The sequence below is a fragment of the Nycticebus coucang genome, chromosome 6 (genome assembly GCF_027406575.1).
Source record: "Nycticebus coucang isolate mNycCou1 chromosome 6, mNycCou1.pri, whole genome shotgun sequence".
Classification (NCBI taxonomy): domain Eukaryota; kingdom Metazoa; phylum Chordata; class Mammalia; order Primates; family Lorisidae; genus Nycticebus; species Nycticebus coucang.
In genome coordinates, this window is record NC_069785.1 from 92,515,303 (window position 1) to 92,530,090 (window position 14,788).

The 14,788-nt window shown below is 39.2% G+C and overlaps 1 protein-coding gene across 1 annotated transcript in view; it reads left to right on the forward strand.

Annotated features, from left to right (window-relative positions):
* TLL1 (tolloid like 1) overlaps nt 1–14,529 on the forward strand; it is a 255,849-nt gene extending 241,320 nt beyond the window's left edge. Inside the window, 3 exon segments of the mRNA XM_053595813.1 lie at nt 1,226–1,439; nt 9,518–9,768; nt 11,516–14,529. Coding sequence (XP_053451788.1) covers nt 1,226–1,439; nt 9,518–9,768; nt 11,516–11,650 — 600 coding nt within the window. The 3' untranslated portion in view covers nt 11,651–14,529.
* The last annotated feature ends 259 nt before the right edge of the window (nt 14,530–14,788 follow it).

Here is a 14,788-nt window from a genome sequence, read left to right on the forward strand (position 1 = left end):
AGGTGGATTGCTTGAGCTCAGGAGTTTTGAGACCAGCCTGAATAAGAGTGAGACTCCATCTCTAAAATTAGCCCGGCATTTGTGGTGGGCACCTGTAGTCCCAGCTATTTGGGAGGCTGAGGCAGGAGGATCACTTAAGCCCAGGAGTTTGAGGTTGCCGTGAGCTGTGATGCCATAGCACTCTGCTCCAGGTGACAAAGTGAGACTCTGTCTCCAAAAAAAAATTTTTTTTTTTTAAATTACTGCACAGGGAAATTAAAATGATTTCTTTTTTCAATCTGTTGCCCTCAGTAGAATGCTATGTTGTCACAGCTCACAGCGACCTCAAACTCTGGGGCTTAAGCAATTCCCTTGCCTCAGCCTCCCAAGTAGCTGGGATTACAGGTGCCCACCACAACACCTGGCTGTTTTTTTTTGTTGTTGTTGTTGTTATAGTTGTCATTGTTGTTTAGCAGACTAGGCTGGGTTCGAACCCACCAGCCTCAGTGTATGTGGCCAGCGCTTTAGCCACTAAACTATGGGTGCCGAGCCAATTCCAATTAAAATGATTTTTAAATAACATAAATGAAAGTAAAGCAAACCAAACTTTCTAAGATGGGAAATAGTAAAATAAGTACGCCATCTATCTGAAAAGTAAGTTGAAAACATTCTAGCCTAAAGGCATATTAGTATTTTTTAATTAAGTGGTTTATAAGAGCTAAATAAAAATATATAGTGAATATTCTTTGTGTTTAGTTATCCTAGAAGGATTTATTGCCTTTAAATTTGTCAGAATGTGTCATTTACTTCATGAAGTTTTGTTCTGACTCTAAGTGCCCAAAGGTAGGATGATGTTCAATAGTTTAAGACCATCAAGCCCACAAAAAAATCAACCTTCTCATTTGATTGCTGAAAATTTCCTGGTTGAGTCCTGTGGATTTAATTGAGAATAAAATTCCATTTTCCTATTACAATGTTTAAATTCTGTGTGGATTTAATTGCAATAATAGATTTCCTTACAATAACCAAGCAGTCAGATTTCGCATGAAGCTGTTGCCTCATGTTTTTTTTTCCCCAGAGATCACACCTTCTGTTGATTTGACAGCCTTCTCAGTCCATCACTGTGTGGATGGAATCATTCTGATGCCTTGAATGTGCTTTATTTATGTGTGTTTCTCTCCCCCTAAAAAGAATCCATTTAGAGTGATTTATGATTTTTAACTTTTTCCCCTCTTTTTATTGACAGTCTTTCAGTGAGTTTGAGGTAGAACAGCATCAGGAATGCGCGTATGATCACTTAGAAGTATTCGATGGAGAAACGGAAAAATCACCAATCCTTGGACGACTGTGTGGCAACAAGATCCCAGAACCTCTGGTGGCCACTGGGAATAAAATGTTTGTCCGGTTTGTTTCTGATGCATCTGTTCAGAGGAAAGGCTTCCAGGCCACGCACTCTACAGGTCAGCACGTCAGGGTCACGCTTCTCTTCTCTGCCTGAAATCCAGGTTTCCTTCTGATGAATGTGGTGTTTGGTTCAGAAACAAGATCGTAAATAAATCTTCAAGGAGAGCAGATGAAATCTCACTGAAGCACCACACAGCATCCTACCTAAATGTTTTTGTAGTTGCTGAACATTTAGGAAAACTCCAGCAGTTTTTCTGTGATGTGTGTTCAAGGCGGTACGGTCTAGCAAAACTATCTCTACATACTAAATACTTGTGTGATGTGTTTCATGTTGACTTTAGCAGTTGACTTATATCTGCATTTAACAGATAGAAATTTATAACTTGGTATTAAAAAACTTACGATTCATCTAATAACCTAGCTGATTAGCCAGGTTTTAAATTAATGTATTTTAATAAATAAGTTTGGAATCTCTCTCTCTGTTTGAAAGAGCCTCATTTTCCCCCTCTTTTATGCAATTAGGTTTTTCCTCTAATCCAGATCTCTAATTTGACTTTTATAGTTTTCATCTATTCTAAGAATCCTTTAAAAAATAGAATTTAATTTAGAAAAATATAAAGCATTTAAGGAAAAACATAGAATAAAATTATCTATAATTTAGTGCTAATTGAATTATATGTTCCATAAAATGTCTCGAGAATGCCCAGTTTTCATTCAGTTAAAAATATCAGTAAATTTGTAGGTATTTGCTCAAGTCCTTTAGCTTATAGTGACATCTAGTGGCGGTACCAATGCACAAACAACTGGTGCCGTTCTGGGGGAAATCTGCCTTGACGGAAAACAGAATAAAAGTATACAGATTCATCCAGGAGACAATTCTAGTGCATTTTTTCTCGTGGTTCTCTGCTTATTTTTTTGTTTTATTTCACTTTATATGAGAACCAGAATTTTATTTTTCCCATTGTGCAATATTATTTTTCATTCTAGTATATTTTATTAATGACCATTAGATTTACTATTTATAGTTACTACTTATAATCTGTGAGAAAGTAGATAGTAATTGTGAGGATAGTGATCTCATTTATACTAGTAATTACTGGGCTTCTGTTTATAATTTTTAATGTTAATATAATTATGATATGATTTTAATATAAATTTATGTTTTTTAAATTATAAACATTATTTCTCACAATTAATGTGAATATAAATACTGAAGACCCTCCATGGTTGACTGACTCCTTAGGTTGAGCTGATTTTCATAGACCAGACATGCACCACATGTACGTGTCAGTCCAGCAGGCCTGGTTCCTTACGTTGACCACCGCTGTGCATTGACCAGTTTGTTACTGTCCCTTGGCTGGTCAGGTTACAGAAGTTCTACTTGCATGGACTACAAAAATTTCATACTAGTGATGGATTTTTTCAGACATTTGGCAGTTACTCTTTAAATATTTTCATGATAAAAATAATATTTTCATGATACCTTTTCATATATTGGAGGAGTGAAAAAAAATCAAACCCTATACTTTGTCTGATAACACAGAATTCATGGTATCTGGTATTTTTATTTAATATTCTAGCTATTGCAGGTTCCAAGAATGTAGTGTGTAAAGATACTTTCAAAAACTAGAAACGGCTTTTGACATAATATCTAAAATAGCCCATCTCTAATTTTTTCCTTTTTAGTTTCATAAAAACTGCTTTCATACTTTCTCTCTTTATCCTCTGTAAGTGGAGGACTGAGAGTGTGTTTCCACGTGTTATTCCGTCTTGGTTCCTGGTATGAGGGTGCCTTTACCTAGCAAGGAACTTTGGAAAATGCCATTTTGTTGGATCTCAGTTTTCTCATCTGTAAAATAATAATCTCAAGGATACCTACAGCTCTAAAACTCCATGGCTCCCTCGTTTGCATGGCTCCTGGCCCTGCATCCTGTTTGCGGTGTTTATGTTATGATTAAGATCCCACCGACAGGATCTCCTGATGTTGTAAGTGTGTTATATTGACATCCAGTTGAATAGATCACCGCTGGGGTCTTAGGTATCTCTCTCTCTCTCTCTCTCTCTGCTTACTTCGAGTGCTCAGAAGAACATTATGAGATAGGTATTATCATCTTCATTTTCCAGGTGAAGAAAGTTAAAATCTGGGTGATTAATTTGTGAGGTTTTCTAAAATAGTGTAAAAGCCTGGATTTTATCCTAATTCTGTCTCCAAAGCTTACATACTTTCCACTATAGTATATTTTCTCAATGTAAAACTTTTACGAGAAAAAACATTACAGAACTCTATTATTTATTATTTGGAGAAATAGGTAAAGATGGGATATTTCCTTACATAAGATTTAGTGAATCTCCTGTTTGAAATATATAACTGATGAGGCTTATTTTGTATCCCTTTTCAGCTCACATCCATTCAGATACCCAGGTGAGCAACCCCACATTTTTAAGGCAAAATGTGCTTTCATTGTTTAATTGAGCTCTGCCAGTTCAGACAGGAGGAAATTGAGGCTCATACTTCAATGGCAGCCAGAGTGGCACAGAAGTTAGTAACAGTCAAAATTAGAGTCCTGGCTTTCTGGTTCCTTTTCATTCACTCTCGTGAATATTTTTGATGATATTTTTTTCTGTTATGCATAAAATTCTGATGTCATTTAGCCAGCTACTTTGGAATTTTTCTTGATAGATTTCTTTCACACTGTAACTCTCTCGAGGTCATACGTGCTGAGATATTCTTCTGTTCTGTCTACTGTTTATTTTTTTTCAAATCTTTCTCTTTAACATGTTCATTTATTCTGTGGTTTTTCATCAAATAATTATTTGTCTTCTGCTTTGGATAGACAATGTAAATTTGTGGAAATTTATAGGACAATAGAAGGAATTCCTGCCTGTTGACCACTACAGTCTGATAAGTTATAAACTTCTGATTTTCAGTTTTTCTTTCAGTTTCTGCTGACATAACAGCAAGGTCCAAGGCATTTTTCAACTTTCACTACATGTACAAAGCATTTGCTCATCACTTACTGTCTTTTAGAACATAGGTAAGCTACTTCTGACTGGCCCTCAAGTATACATTTTAATTTGCTTAAGAAAATTTATATACAATTTAAATTTTATCCATAAGAAAAATTTCTGACACAATGAATTTTAAAACCAGGTAATTAGGAATATTGCCGTAATGGCTTCAAGACTTTTTTTTTTTTTTTTTACAGTACCATCCAAGTCCCCAGAAAGTGGACTTCATTGGAAAGAGTCCTTTTTCCTGAATCCTGATGGTACAAATTCCAAGTCCAAATTTATCAGATAACAGTCCAGTTATTCCTGTCTTAAATAAACTAAGTGAAGGAAACAAATCCTTTATTAAAAATCCTGCGTCTTGGGCGGCGCCTGTGGCTCAAGGAGTAGGGCACCGGTCCCATATGCCAGAGGTGGCGGGTTCAAACCCAGCCCCGGCCAAAAAAAAAAAAAAAAATCCTGCGTCTTCTCCCAGAGAATATGACTATAAACAGGAATAAGGGAGAAACGTGGAGAGAAGATAGTTTATAACATTATGACGTCACCCCTCAGGACTTCTGTAAGGTGGTATAAAGCATCAGACTGTCAATGACATTTAAAAGCCAAATAATATATTATTAAACTCCTTAGAAAGGAAATTATTTTGTTCTAAATCAATTAAATTAGAACGCCCTGCCAAAAGCATTTACTGTTCAAATTACAGACCTCTCCTGGAACTTTAATACTTTACCAGGAGATAAACATGTCTTTCTAAGTTAGAGTGAAGACCACCCCCCACCCCAGGGCTCTCTTCCCTTCTCGCCACTTCCTTGTTCAGCTTCATTTTCCACTTCCCAGAATTCCATTATGAGAGGGTCAGGCAGCTTAGAAAAAGGCTTTCAAGAAATTGATTTAAAAAACAGTATTGTTGACATCCTAAATAATGGGTTTTATGTTTTCCTGACTTCATAAATGGATAGGAATATTTGCTGTTACTCTATTTAAGAGCCATCTTTTATAGAGACCTGGTGGATGACATATAGAACATAGTTTGCACAGCCTTGAGGATTCTTGGAAACACCCGAAACAGTTGCCCTCTGGTTGCCCATCATTTATGCACCTGGAATTTATCCCATGGCATGTTAAAATCACAGCTCTTGTGCATGTAATATTCACACATTCATCCTTAGAAAAAATTCATTCTGTGCACTCAATTCTCTTGTATTTTTTCATGGGCAGAACATGAATTTCAGATTTATTAGTTAGATCAGTGATCCCCAGGAAGGAGGCTGTGCACGGCTCTGGGAAAGGGGCAGGAAGGAGCTCCTGAGGGCAGTTTAAGTCAGCCTTAAATGCAACGTGAGGCATTGGTTTCTCAGTGCAGGCCATGTTTCTAGAAGTTGTCAATAAAATACCTTTCGAAGAATGATACCTTCTGTGGCGTTCAGGTTCCCAAGCCTCTGTGAAGTCTCTTCCTGTTTTGTTGACCCCTTTCTGTTCCTCCTTGGTGTTTGTTCCAGGCGGAGGCTGCAGGAGGTGGCCTTTTCTGCATCCTGGCCTTTGTGTCCCTACCTTGTTTCTGTGAAACAGGCACATGAAGGGCATGAAACAAAATAAAACCAGCCAGTCCTCAGACTTTGAGAACAGGCAGAATTTTTTAAAAATCCCTAAATGAGATTGCATGGGTTTCCGTGTTTATATGGTGAATTCAGAAATATTTGTCACACAGAGCTGCCTGGGTGGGCTGGGAGGCGCGGGTTGAAAAGTCTCCTTCCAAGTTTGGGGAGAGAGAGAGAGAGAGAGAGAGAAGAGCGTCTCAGACCTCGGTACCCGCGAGCCGGGAGGAGGAAGCAGAGAAAGACGCCATGTCTGGGGAGCACCCCGGCCGCACCCCAGAGCTCAGGACAATTAAAAAAGATAAAGAAATATGTGTCACACAATATTATACTGGCCTTCAAAGGCAAATCTTTCTCTTGATTATCAATAGTGTTTTAAATTGTCAGGTTTTTCTCGTATTTTCCTTTCAGGCCTGCGTGGGTCACAGAGTGCAGATGATGGCATTGAGAGGTCCTCAGTAACCACAGTGATGGTAGCTTGAATGTAAATGGCATTCACCGTCCCAGGCACCTGGACGCTGGTCAGATGTGCTTCATGTAGGCCAGTGTTTTTCAACATTTTTTTTCTCACAGCACACATGAACCTGTAATTCAACTCCCGCAGCACACTTAAACTATGTTGATCAAAAAAAAAAAAAAAAGAATATACTTAGAGTGCTTTGAACTTCTTTCGAAAATAATTTAATTAATGATTATGACACACCTAACATCCTCTCATGGCAGAGGTTGAAAATCACCCATCCAGACCCTCTGACGTGAGTGCTGTTGTGATTGCATGTTAGAAAAGATGTGTGAAACAAAGTCCTACAGCCAGTAAAGAACAGAGATGGAATTTAGACGCCCGTGATTTGACTGGGGGACTCTTCACAGAAAGAGCGGGCAATAACCCTGGAGCTACTGGGATCAGAAAAGTACCATGGAGGGAAAGAGAGGTGTTCAGCTTCCAGTTTGTGGGACTTGGGAGATGAAATCCCAAGGCTGGTCATTACTTCAGCCTTTGGGACTGTTTCCTCATGTGCAGGCATTGATACCAGTGGCCCCCGACCCACAGGCTGTGAGACCCTCCCACTGTGGAGGGACATTGAGATCCACCTTGCGACAGTCCCCTGGGAAGGTGTTACTGTGGTAGGAACCCTGACTGGATATTTTCTTAGTCAGTTGGCAAGAAGGTCTCTGAATCTCACTTGTCTGCCTGAATAGGGCTCCATACTCAGGAATTCAGAGATATTTTGTCACTTAAAATCACAGAGTGGGCTCCTGTGGTGTTAAAAGTGCCCCCATCGCTCTGCCCCACTCTCCAATCTGCACTTTGATTTGCTTCCTGACAGCTCTGTTCCTTCTTGCTCTAGTTTTAAAAAATATTTTGATGATGAAAAAAGATACAAACAAAATCACCAAGCCACAATATAGATAAACCACGTACAAATCTGAAAAATCCAAGTAGGAGTAGTAGCTTCCCACCCATCTCCACTGAGGACAGTCTGCACAGCCTGCAGGGTGATGTCGCAGCTGTCTTCAGAGTCATCTTCAGCCTCTGCAGCTCTCACCAGTTTGGCTTTTCCCTGTGACTTTCTTCATTTTAGCAGGGAAACTCCTGCTTGTTCTTTCTCAGACAAACCTGAGTCTCTGCTGACACTTTCTGTGTCCTGTTCTTACCTCCCTTCCCCAACCCGTCCAGCCATGCTTGGCTGTGCCTGTGCACCCTCTCTCTGCCTTTATTTAAACTACAGTTATTTACAGTTTGGGGTCTGTGACTATGCGGGGCTCCAGAGATATTTTTTTTGAGACCTTTTGTTACTTAAATTATACCAGCAGGCTTGGCGCTCGTAGCACAGTGGTTATGGCGCCAGCCATATACACCAAAGTTAGCAGGTTTGAACTTGGCCCGGGTCAGCTAACCAACAATGACAACTGCAACAAAAAATAGCTGGGCGTTGTGGCGGGTGCCTGTAGTCCCCGCTACTTGGGAGGCTGAGGCAAGAGAATCACTTAAGCCCGAGAGTTGGAGGTTGCTGTGAGCTGTGATGCCAGGGCGACATAGACTCTGTCTCAAAAAACATAATAAATAAATAAAAATAAATTACACTAGCAGCAAATTTTTATGCAATAACCAGTAGGACATATGCTTATTAATATGTCTCCAAAAAGTAAGGGGTAAAGAGCAAAAATTTTTATTTAAAAACCACACATACTACAACTGGGTGGGGTATGGAGTTATTGATACAAAGATAATTATAATCAATACATGTACATATTTTTCCTGATCAAGTTAGATAAATATTTCTACTTAAGTAAAATATTATCACTCCATATATTCAATTGTTAATGGGAAAAAATTCTGACTCTGTAAAATAACTTAAAGAGGTTTATTCTTGGGTAATATCATAGCCCAGGAATATACAAAATCAAGAAGGCTCCATTAAGTAATCCCAAAGCAGCTGGATTACAGCTTGATTTTATACATTTCAGGGAGACAGTAATAGCAGGTAAAATCATAAGTCAGTACATGGGAGGTTCAGCCAGGAAAGGCAAGCTATCTTGAGGAGGGGACTTTCAGAGTTATAGGTGGGTTTACAAAGGCTTTAATTGGCAATTACTTGAGAGTCAAACTTTCTCTTAAGTTTGGAGTCAGTAATGATGAAAGCCTGAGTTAAGGTAAGGAAGTCTGCTGATCCCAGAGCCAGCCCACGCACGCCCGCTCTGTGAGATCTGTTAAGCAAATTGACGGGCTTGTGGGCACAACTTAACCTTTGTCCTCCTTCGCTTTCCCTTCTGTTTACAATTTAGTATCTAGTGTCGCAAAGAGGCTGTTGCGTCAGTGTTGTGACCTCTATTTTAACATTAGTGCTGATCTGTTGTTGGTTCTCAACTCCAAAAGGGAGGGGGTATAGTGAGGCGTGTCAGACTGGCCTTCCAGTGTGACGGCGATGCCAGCGTTAAGGTCTTTCTGGTCCCCTTGGCCAAGAGGGGATCCTTTCAGTCGGTGGGGGATTCAGGATTTTATTTTTAGTTTACACTGTATAGAAAGTTACGTAATAAACACAAAAGTTTTATATATCTTGTTGATTTTTGAGTTATTTCTTATTCCTTTGGATTTTAGGTTCTTTAAAACTATTAGGATTAAACTCAAGTTAATACTCTGGCTTTTTCCCCATATAAATAGTTATTTGGAAAAAATAGTATTAGGTATGACAACAAATTTATTTACTGAGTTACTGTGTGGTAAGTGCTAAGTAATTTTCATGTATTGAATTTTCAAATGCCACCAAGATTGGCATCATTATTATCATCTGCATTTTCCCCTGAGAAAACTCTGGATCGGAGAAGCAGCATCATTTACCCAGAGTCAGGGAGCGAGTAGGTGTCAAGGCTGAGATTCCCCCCAGGCACCGGGTCTGAGGCCTGTGCCAGCACTCATCACTTCCCCGTCAGAGAAAGCAGGTCTGATGGTGGAAGTAGAACCAGAGAAGTTGGAGTTGGGCCAGTGAAGACTCACTGAGCTTCCTTGTTTCATTTTCTTTCCTGGGCAGAGTGTGGTGGCCGATTGAAAGCAGAATCAAAACCCAGAGACCTGTACTCCCACTCTCAGTTTGGGGACAACAACTACCCCGGGCAGGTCGACTGTGAATGGCTGTTAGTGTCCGAACACGGCTCTCGTCTTGAATTATCCTTCCCGACCTTCGAATTGGAGGAAGAAGCAGACTGTGGCTATGACTACGTTGAGCTCTTTGATGGTCTGGATTCCGCAGCTGTGGGTCTTGGTCGGCTCTGTGGATCAGGGGTAAGTCTACTGCCAGCGGTGTGTCAGACACTCCTTGATTCTTTTTTTTTTTTTTGAAACAGAGTCTCACTATGTCACCCTGGGTAGAGTGCCATGGCCTCACAGCTCACAGCCACCTCCAACTCTTGGGCTCAAGGTATTCTCTTGCCTCAGCCTCCCAAGTAGCTGGGACTACAGGCTCCCACCACAACGCCCAGCTATTTTTGTTGTTGTTGCAGTTGTCATTGCTGTTTAACTGGCCAGGGCCGGGTTCAAGCCTGCCAGCCTCCATGTATGTGGCTGGCACTGTAACCACTGTGCTGCGGGCACTGAGCCTGCTCATTGATTCTTGATTGACATGTCTAACATTTACAAACTAGCAGTGTTTTTACCAAAAACAAGTTGCAGAGTTTAAATGGCTTGCCCAGATAAAACACATCTCTCTACCCTTACCACTTCTCCACTTTTTTTTTATTAAATTATAACTGTTACATTTATGCATTTATGGGGTACAATGTGCTGATTTGATATACAATGTGGAATGCTTACATTGAACTGATTAACATAACCATCACCTCACTTATTTGTTGTAGTAAGACATTTATACTCTTAATAGTTTTGAAATGTACCATTGCATTATTTACCTCAGGTGAATTCTCACCAAATACTCACCCTTCCCCTTCCCTTTGTTCTCCCCTCCCCTTTCCTACTCTTCCCTCCTTTCTGGGCTATAGTTGTGTTTTATCATTCATATGAATGTGTAGGTGACTTGAGTATTGATTTCATAATGCCAGTTCTCCACTTCTAATGAATTTGCTTGGTAATAGATGAATTAGATGAATTCAGTAATTACAATTTCCTGTCAGTTTCCACATTCCAGCTTTCTATTGTGAAATAAATGCTGACATACTTAGTAATCTAAAATCAACATATTTAAACACACAAGCACACAGGGAAAAGGAATAGGCATACCATCCTAATCATGTGCCCTTCCCAGCAAGTCTGTTTGGTGGGAGTGGCCTGTGGGCTCATCCAGCATTGCAGGGACACCATTCATCGCAGAGTGTCCCTTGCACGGGTGCAAAGTGCCAGGTACGAGTGGGAGGTCCCCATGGGAAACGCAGAGAAGAGAAGCTGAACATTTTCTCAATGCTTTTTTCCCAGGACTCACCGCATTAATATTACGTAGTCTTCTGAATACATATTTTGTTCTGAAGATACTATTCTCAATTTTTCAAGTGTCTCCTGATACCTGTTGCTTATGTCTGTGCAGTACCATTGGACTCCTGCCCAGATAGAGCTGCAATGCAACCAGCAAAGCTCCTTGGAGCTTAGATTATTAAAATAAGGAATAATAGAGGGTTTGGATTCTGGAAGAGGCTCTGCCTCAGAGCAGGTTCTGAGCAAATTTACAGTCTTTTTACCCTCTCTGAACCTCCTTTATTTGTAAACCGGGAGGATTTGGCTTAAGGATTTGGGGAAAAACACCAAGTTCTAGAAAAGAAAGTGTCCAGAACTTGGAAACGAACCGATTTATTTCCAGAGCCCAGCCACATCTCTGACCAGCCTATGACCTCCACCCTGTCACATTCTTCTTTAAATCTTATCTTCTCATCTGTAAAATGAAGAAGTCCATTATATCTATTTTTCAAGGTTGTTGAGAGGTTTAAATTATATTCCAAAGAAAAATATTTCCAAACATGCATTGCATTAAAGAAAAAGTAATTCATTCTGATGTTTATTTGCTTATTTCTTTCCCCCCCTTCAGCCACCAGAAGAGATCTATTCAATCGGGGATGCAGTTTTAATTCATTTTCACACTGATGACACAATTAACAAGAAGGGATTTCATATAAGATACAAAAGCATAAGATATCCAGATACCAAGCATACCAAAAAATAGCAACAAAACCTCCGTCAGAACCTAAAGGGACATGTGTACTGCAGAGAAGACGGATGTTTTTAAACTGACGATATTGACACAAATGTTTTATATAAGTTTGAACACAAGAAAACCGTAAGGCCAGAATTATCTCTCTACTGCGTGACTAGTTTCCAGCCAACCCTGATCAGCATCGCAAGGGTATCTGAACTCTCTGCTTGATGGGATTAATGAAGCCGGTGAAAGGGCCTCACCTGCTTCAAAGAAGACGCGGCCAGCTGTGTTCACACCTTACAATAGACACCTCACAATTCAGACAGCACAGAAGCCCTGATCCTTCAGAGTGCTCTTGTTGACAAATTTTTAAGGTTTGTGGGCATAAAAGATGATATTGCAGGTCATAAACTGGAAACCTCTCCTCTCGTGTCTTTGTGCTGTGATACAGTGTAAACCAGATGGGTATACGGTGGTGAGCAGTGGGGATCTCTGAGGGTGGTTCGTACTTTAAACCTGTATGTGTGTCTGATGTCTGGAAACTGGAATATTTCAGCTTCATTATTTTTCACCTGCAGGCCAGTTTAACCTCTTTGAAACTCAAATGATCTTGAGACCACTTCATCGTACTTAACTTTTCCCATGAGTTTGAAATGTTCTTAGGGTCTAGTATTGCAGTTAAACTCTAGCTATGACTTCTTCGAGTCCTGGACAATGCCTGGTTAGTCAGCAGACTCGATTCTTCTGGTGGAAATGCTGTCTGTCCACACCAAATCTAGAAGCCTGTGATGTCTTAGGGAACCTATGGGAAACCAGCCCAGAGGTGTAAGCAGGGCCCTTCCAGGTAACTCCCTGGGTGGTTCATACTCAAATTACTACGGCTGCTATTACCTTTCTGTTTTCTTTTGCTGTTGGTCTGTTATTACTGTCACCATTAATGTATTTTTTAAAACTGAAAAGAAACAGAAGTAGGCCTTCTGAAAATGGAAAGATCTCTCTCTGTCTCCCCCTCTTTTCCCCCTGGGATTCAGTTTAAAAAAAAAAAAATGCAAAGGTGGAAAAAAGATTTGTTTCTGAAAGACTTCCTATGGTGCTATTCCATAAACTTATTTTTTTTAAAACAGGTTTTTGACCTTTGAGCCAACCACTTGTAGACAACAAATGTCTCCGGATGTCTGGCCGGTGTTAGTTTATCAGGAGTATGTTGTAGCCAGGGCAGCACCTGTCCTGTGGAACAACTATTATAATGCCTTAGAATGATATTATAATGCCAAGAATGCACACAATCAAACAGGCCCTCCTAGTAACACGACTTTTGAAATGCTGAGCACAATTGAGTATGTTAACTAACAGCTTTAGGAGGAAAGTCCATTTCCATAACTGAAACATGGGATATAAATATGGTGACCTGGTTTTGTTGTAGAAAATGTAATTTTCGAATGGATTTCCTGATTAAAGGCGTGTGTGTTTTTAATGTTAATGTACTTGTGAGATTGTCTGAGTGAGTGAAGCTGCAAGGAGTGAAAAGTCATGAGTGGCTGAAGAGGTAAAATTTATGTGCCAAGTCCTCTAAAGTCCTGTTTGAAATAGCACCTTTCTTAAGTTTCATGGACAAATAACGGGAACCTCTGCTTATTATCAATCCCCTTAAAGAAGGGTTCTTCCCTTTAAAGAAACTATTTTGACATATTTTAATGTAGATGTAGATTCCCACATGAAGTACTTTATTTCTGTTACCTGTCCATGAACAGTCAACATTTGATACAATTTACAGAATTAAACTATACAGTCAGATAGATGTTGCTTATTTTTTCTCTCATTGTTGCTCTGAAAAAAATTTTTTCTTGCATATGAATTGTGAAGTGTAAATACCTTTTTAAAGCCAATGTTTTGATCTTACAGAATGTTACTTTGGAAACGTATAACTTGCCTGCAGGGTAGATGAGCCTTTTAGTGAAGCTGATTTATTCCGGTAACTTTTTCACTAATCTCCATTTAGTCAGAATATGCCAGGAATGAAGGAGAGAGGAGAAAAAAAGACGTTACCGCCTGTTGTGTTCTGCTGGCAAGGGCACTGGCTCTCAGAAACTCCAGGCTGCCCTCTGAGGACCGCCCTGATGCTCTCGTTGTGTAGTTCAGGAAGTGAGACTCAGAAATGACATAGCTTTCCAGTGTCGCAGCGTAGTTAGATGTCAAAATCCAGTTTGATAGCAAGGTCTGTGTTTGTTCTACAAAATATAGTAGAATCAATCTTGGCGTATATAAATAGTAGATTTTTATTACGATGAGACTTTTCCACGTAAATTTTAAAGGTGAATTACAAAACAACTTCCAGGATGACCCTTTTTTCCCCCCAGAAACAGCATGAGAATGAGAATATTAGTGATAGCTTTATTTAAGAACCAGAACTAGTATTAGAAATTAAAAAAAAAACGAAATACAATATGGTTTGGAGTTACTGTGGGCCTTCTGTTAAAATAACTGTGTTAAATTATTTTGCTTGGTATGGGAGAGCAAATGTATTGCTCTGTATTCAGAAATTTTCTGGATGTTCTGATAAACCTCCTTTTAGGCTACAATGAGCTGTGCTCGACACAACTGAGAAATTAAAGAAGGTATTTGGAAAGCGTATAGAGGTGTCGCAACTTTAGGTCTTCGACAAGAACAATTATTTTTATTGTATCAATTTACTGCATATTATTTTTATATTAATTAAACATTTGCCTTAAATGTGTTGTTAAATGAATATACAAACATCTTCATTGTTGTTTTGTTAATATTTGTTAGTTGCTGTTCCAGGCATTTTTAAATTAAGTTTGTAAATTATTTTCAACCCCTACATCCATATATTAATTGTGCTTTATTTTTGCTAAAGTTCTAAATCTCACAATTCTCACTAACTATACACAGAAAAAAAAACTGTTCTCACTTGATTTTATTAAATTATTTTTAAAAATGAATTCTGAAAGTAACTCTAGTTTATTAAAGAGATGATGACTTCATGGCACAAAATGGCTCAAAAGAATGAATAAACAAGAGCAGTAATTATGTTTACAAAGCCCCCAAAATGTCCCAGGCCTGTGTTAGCTGGATCTGTGCTAGCTAGAACTAATTTTAATACGTCACAGCATCAGATTCAAATTCTGTTTAATATGTTTTAAAATA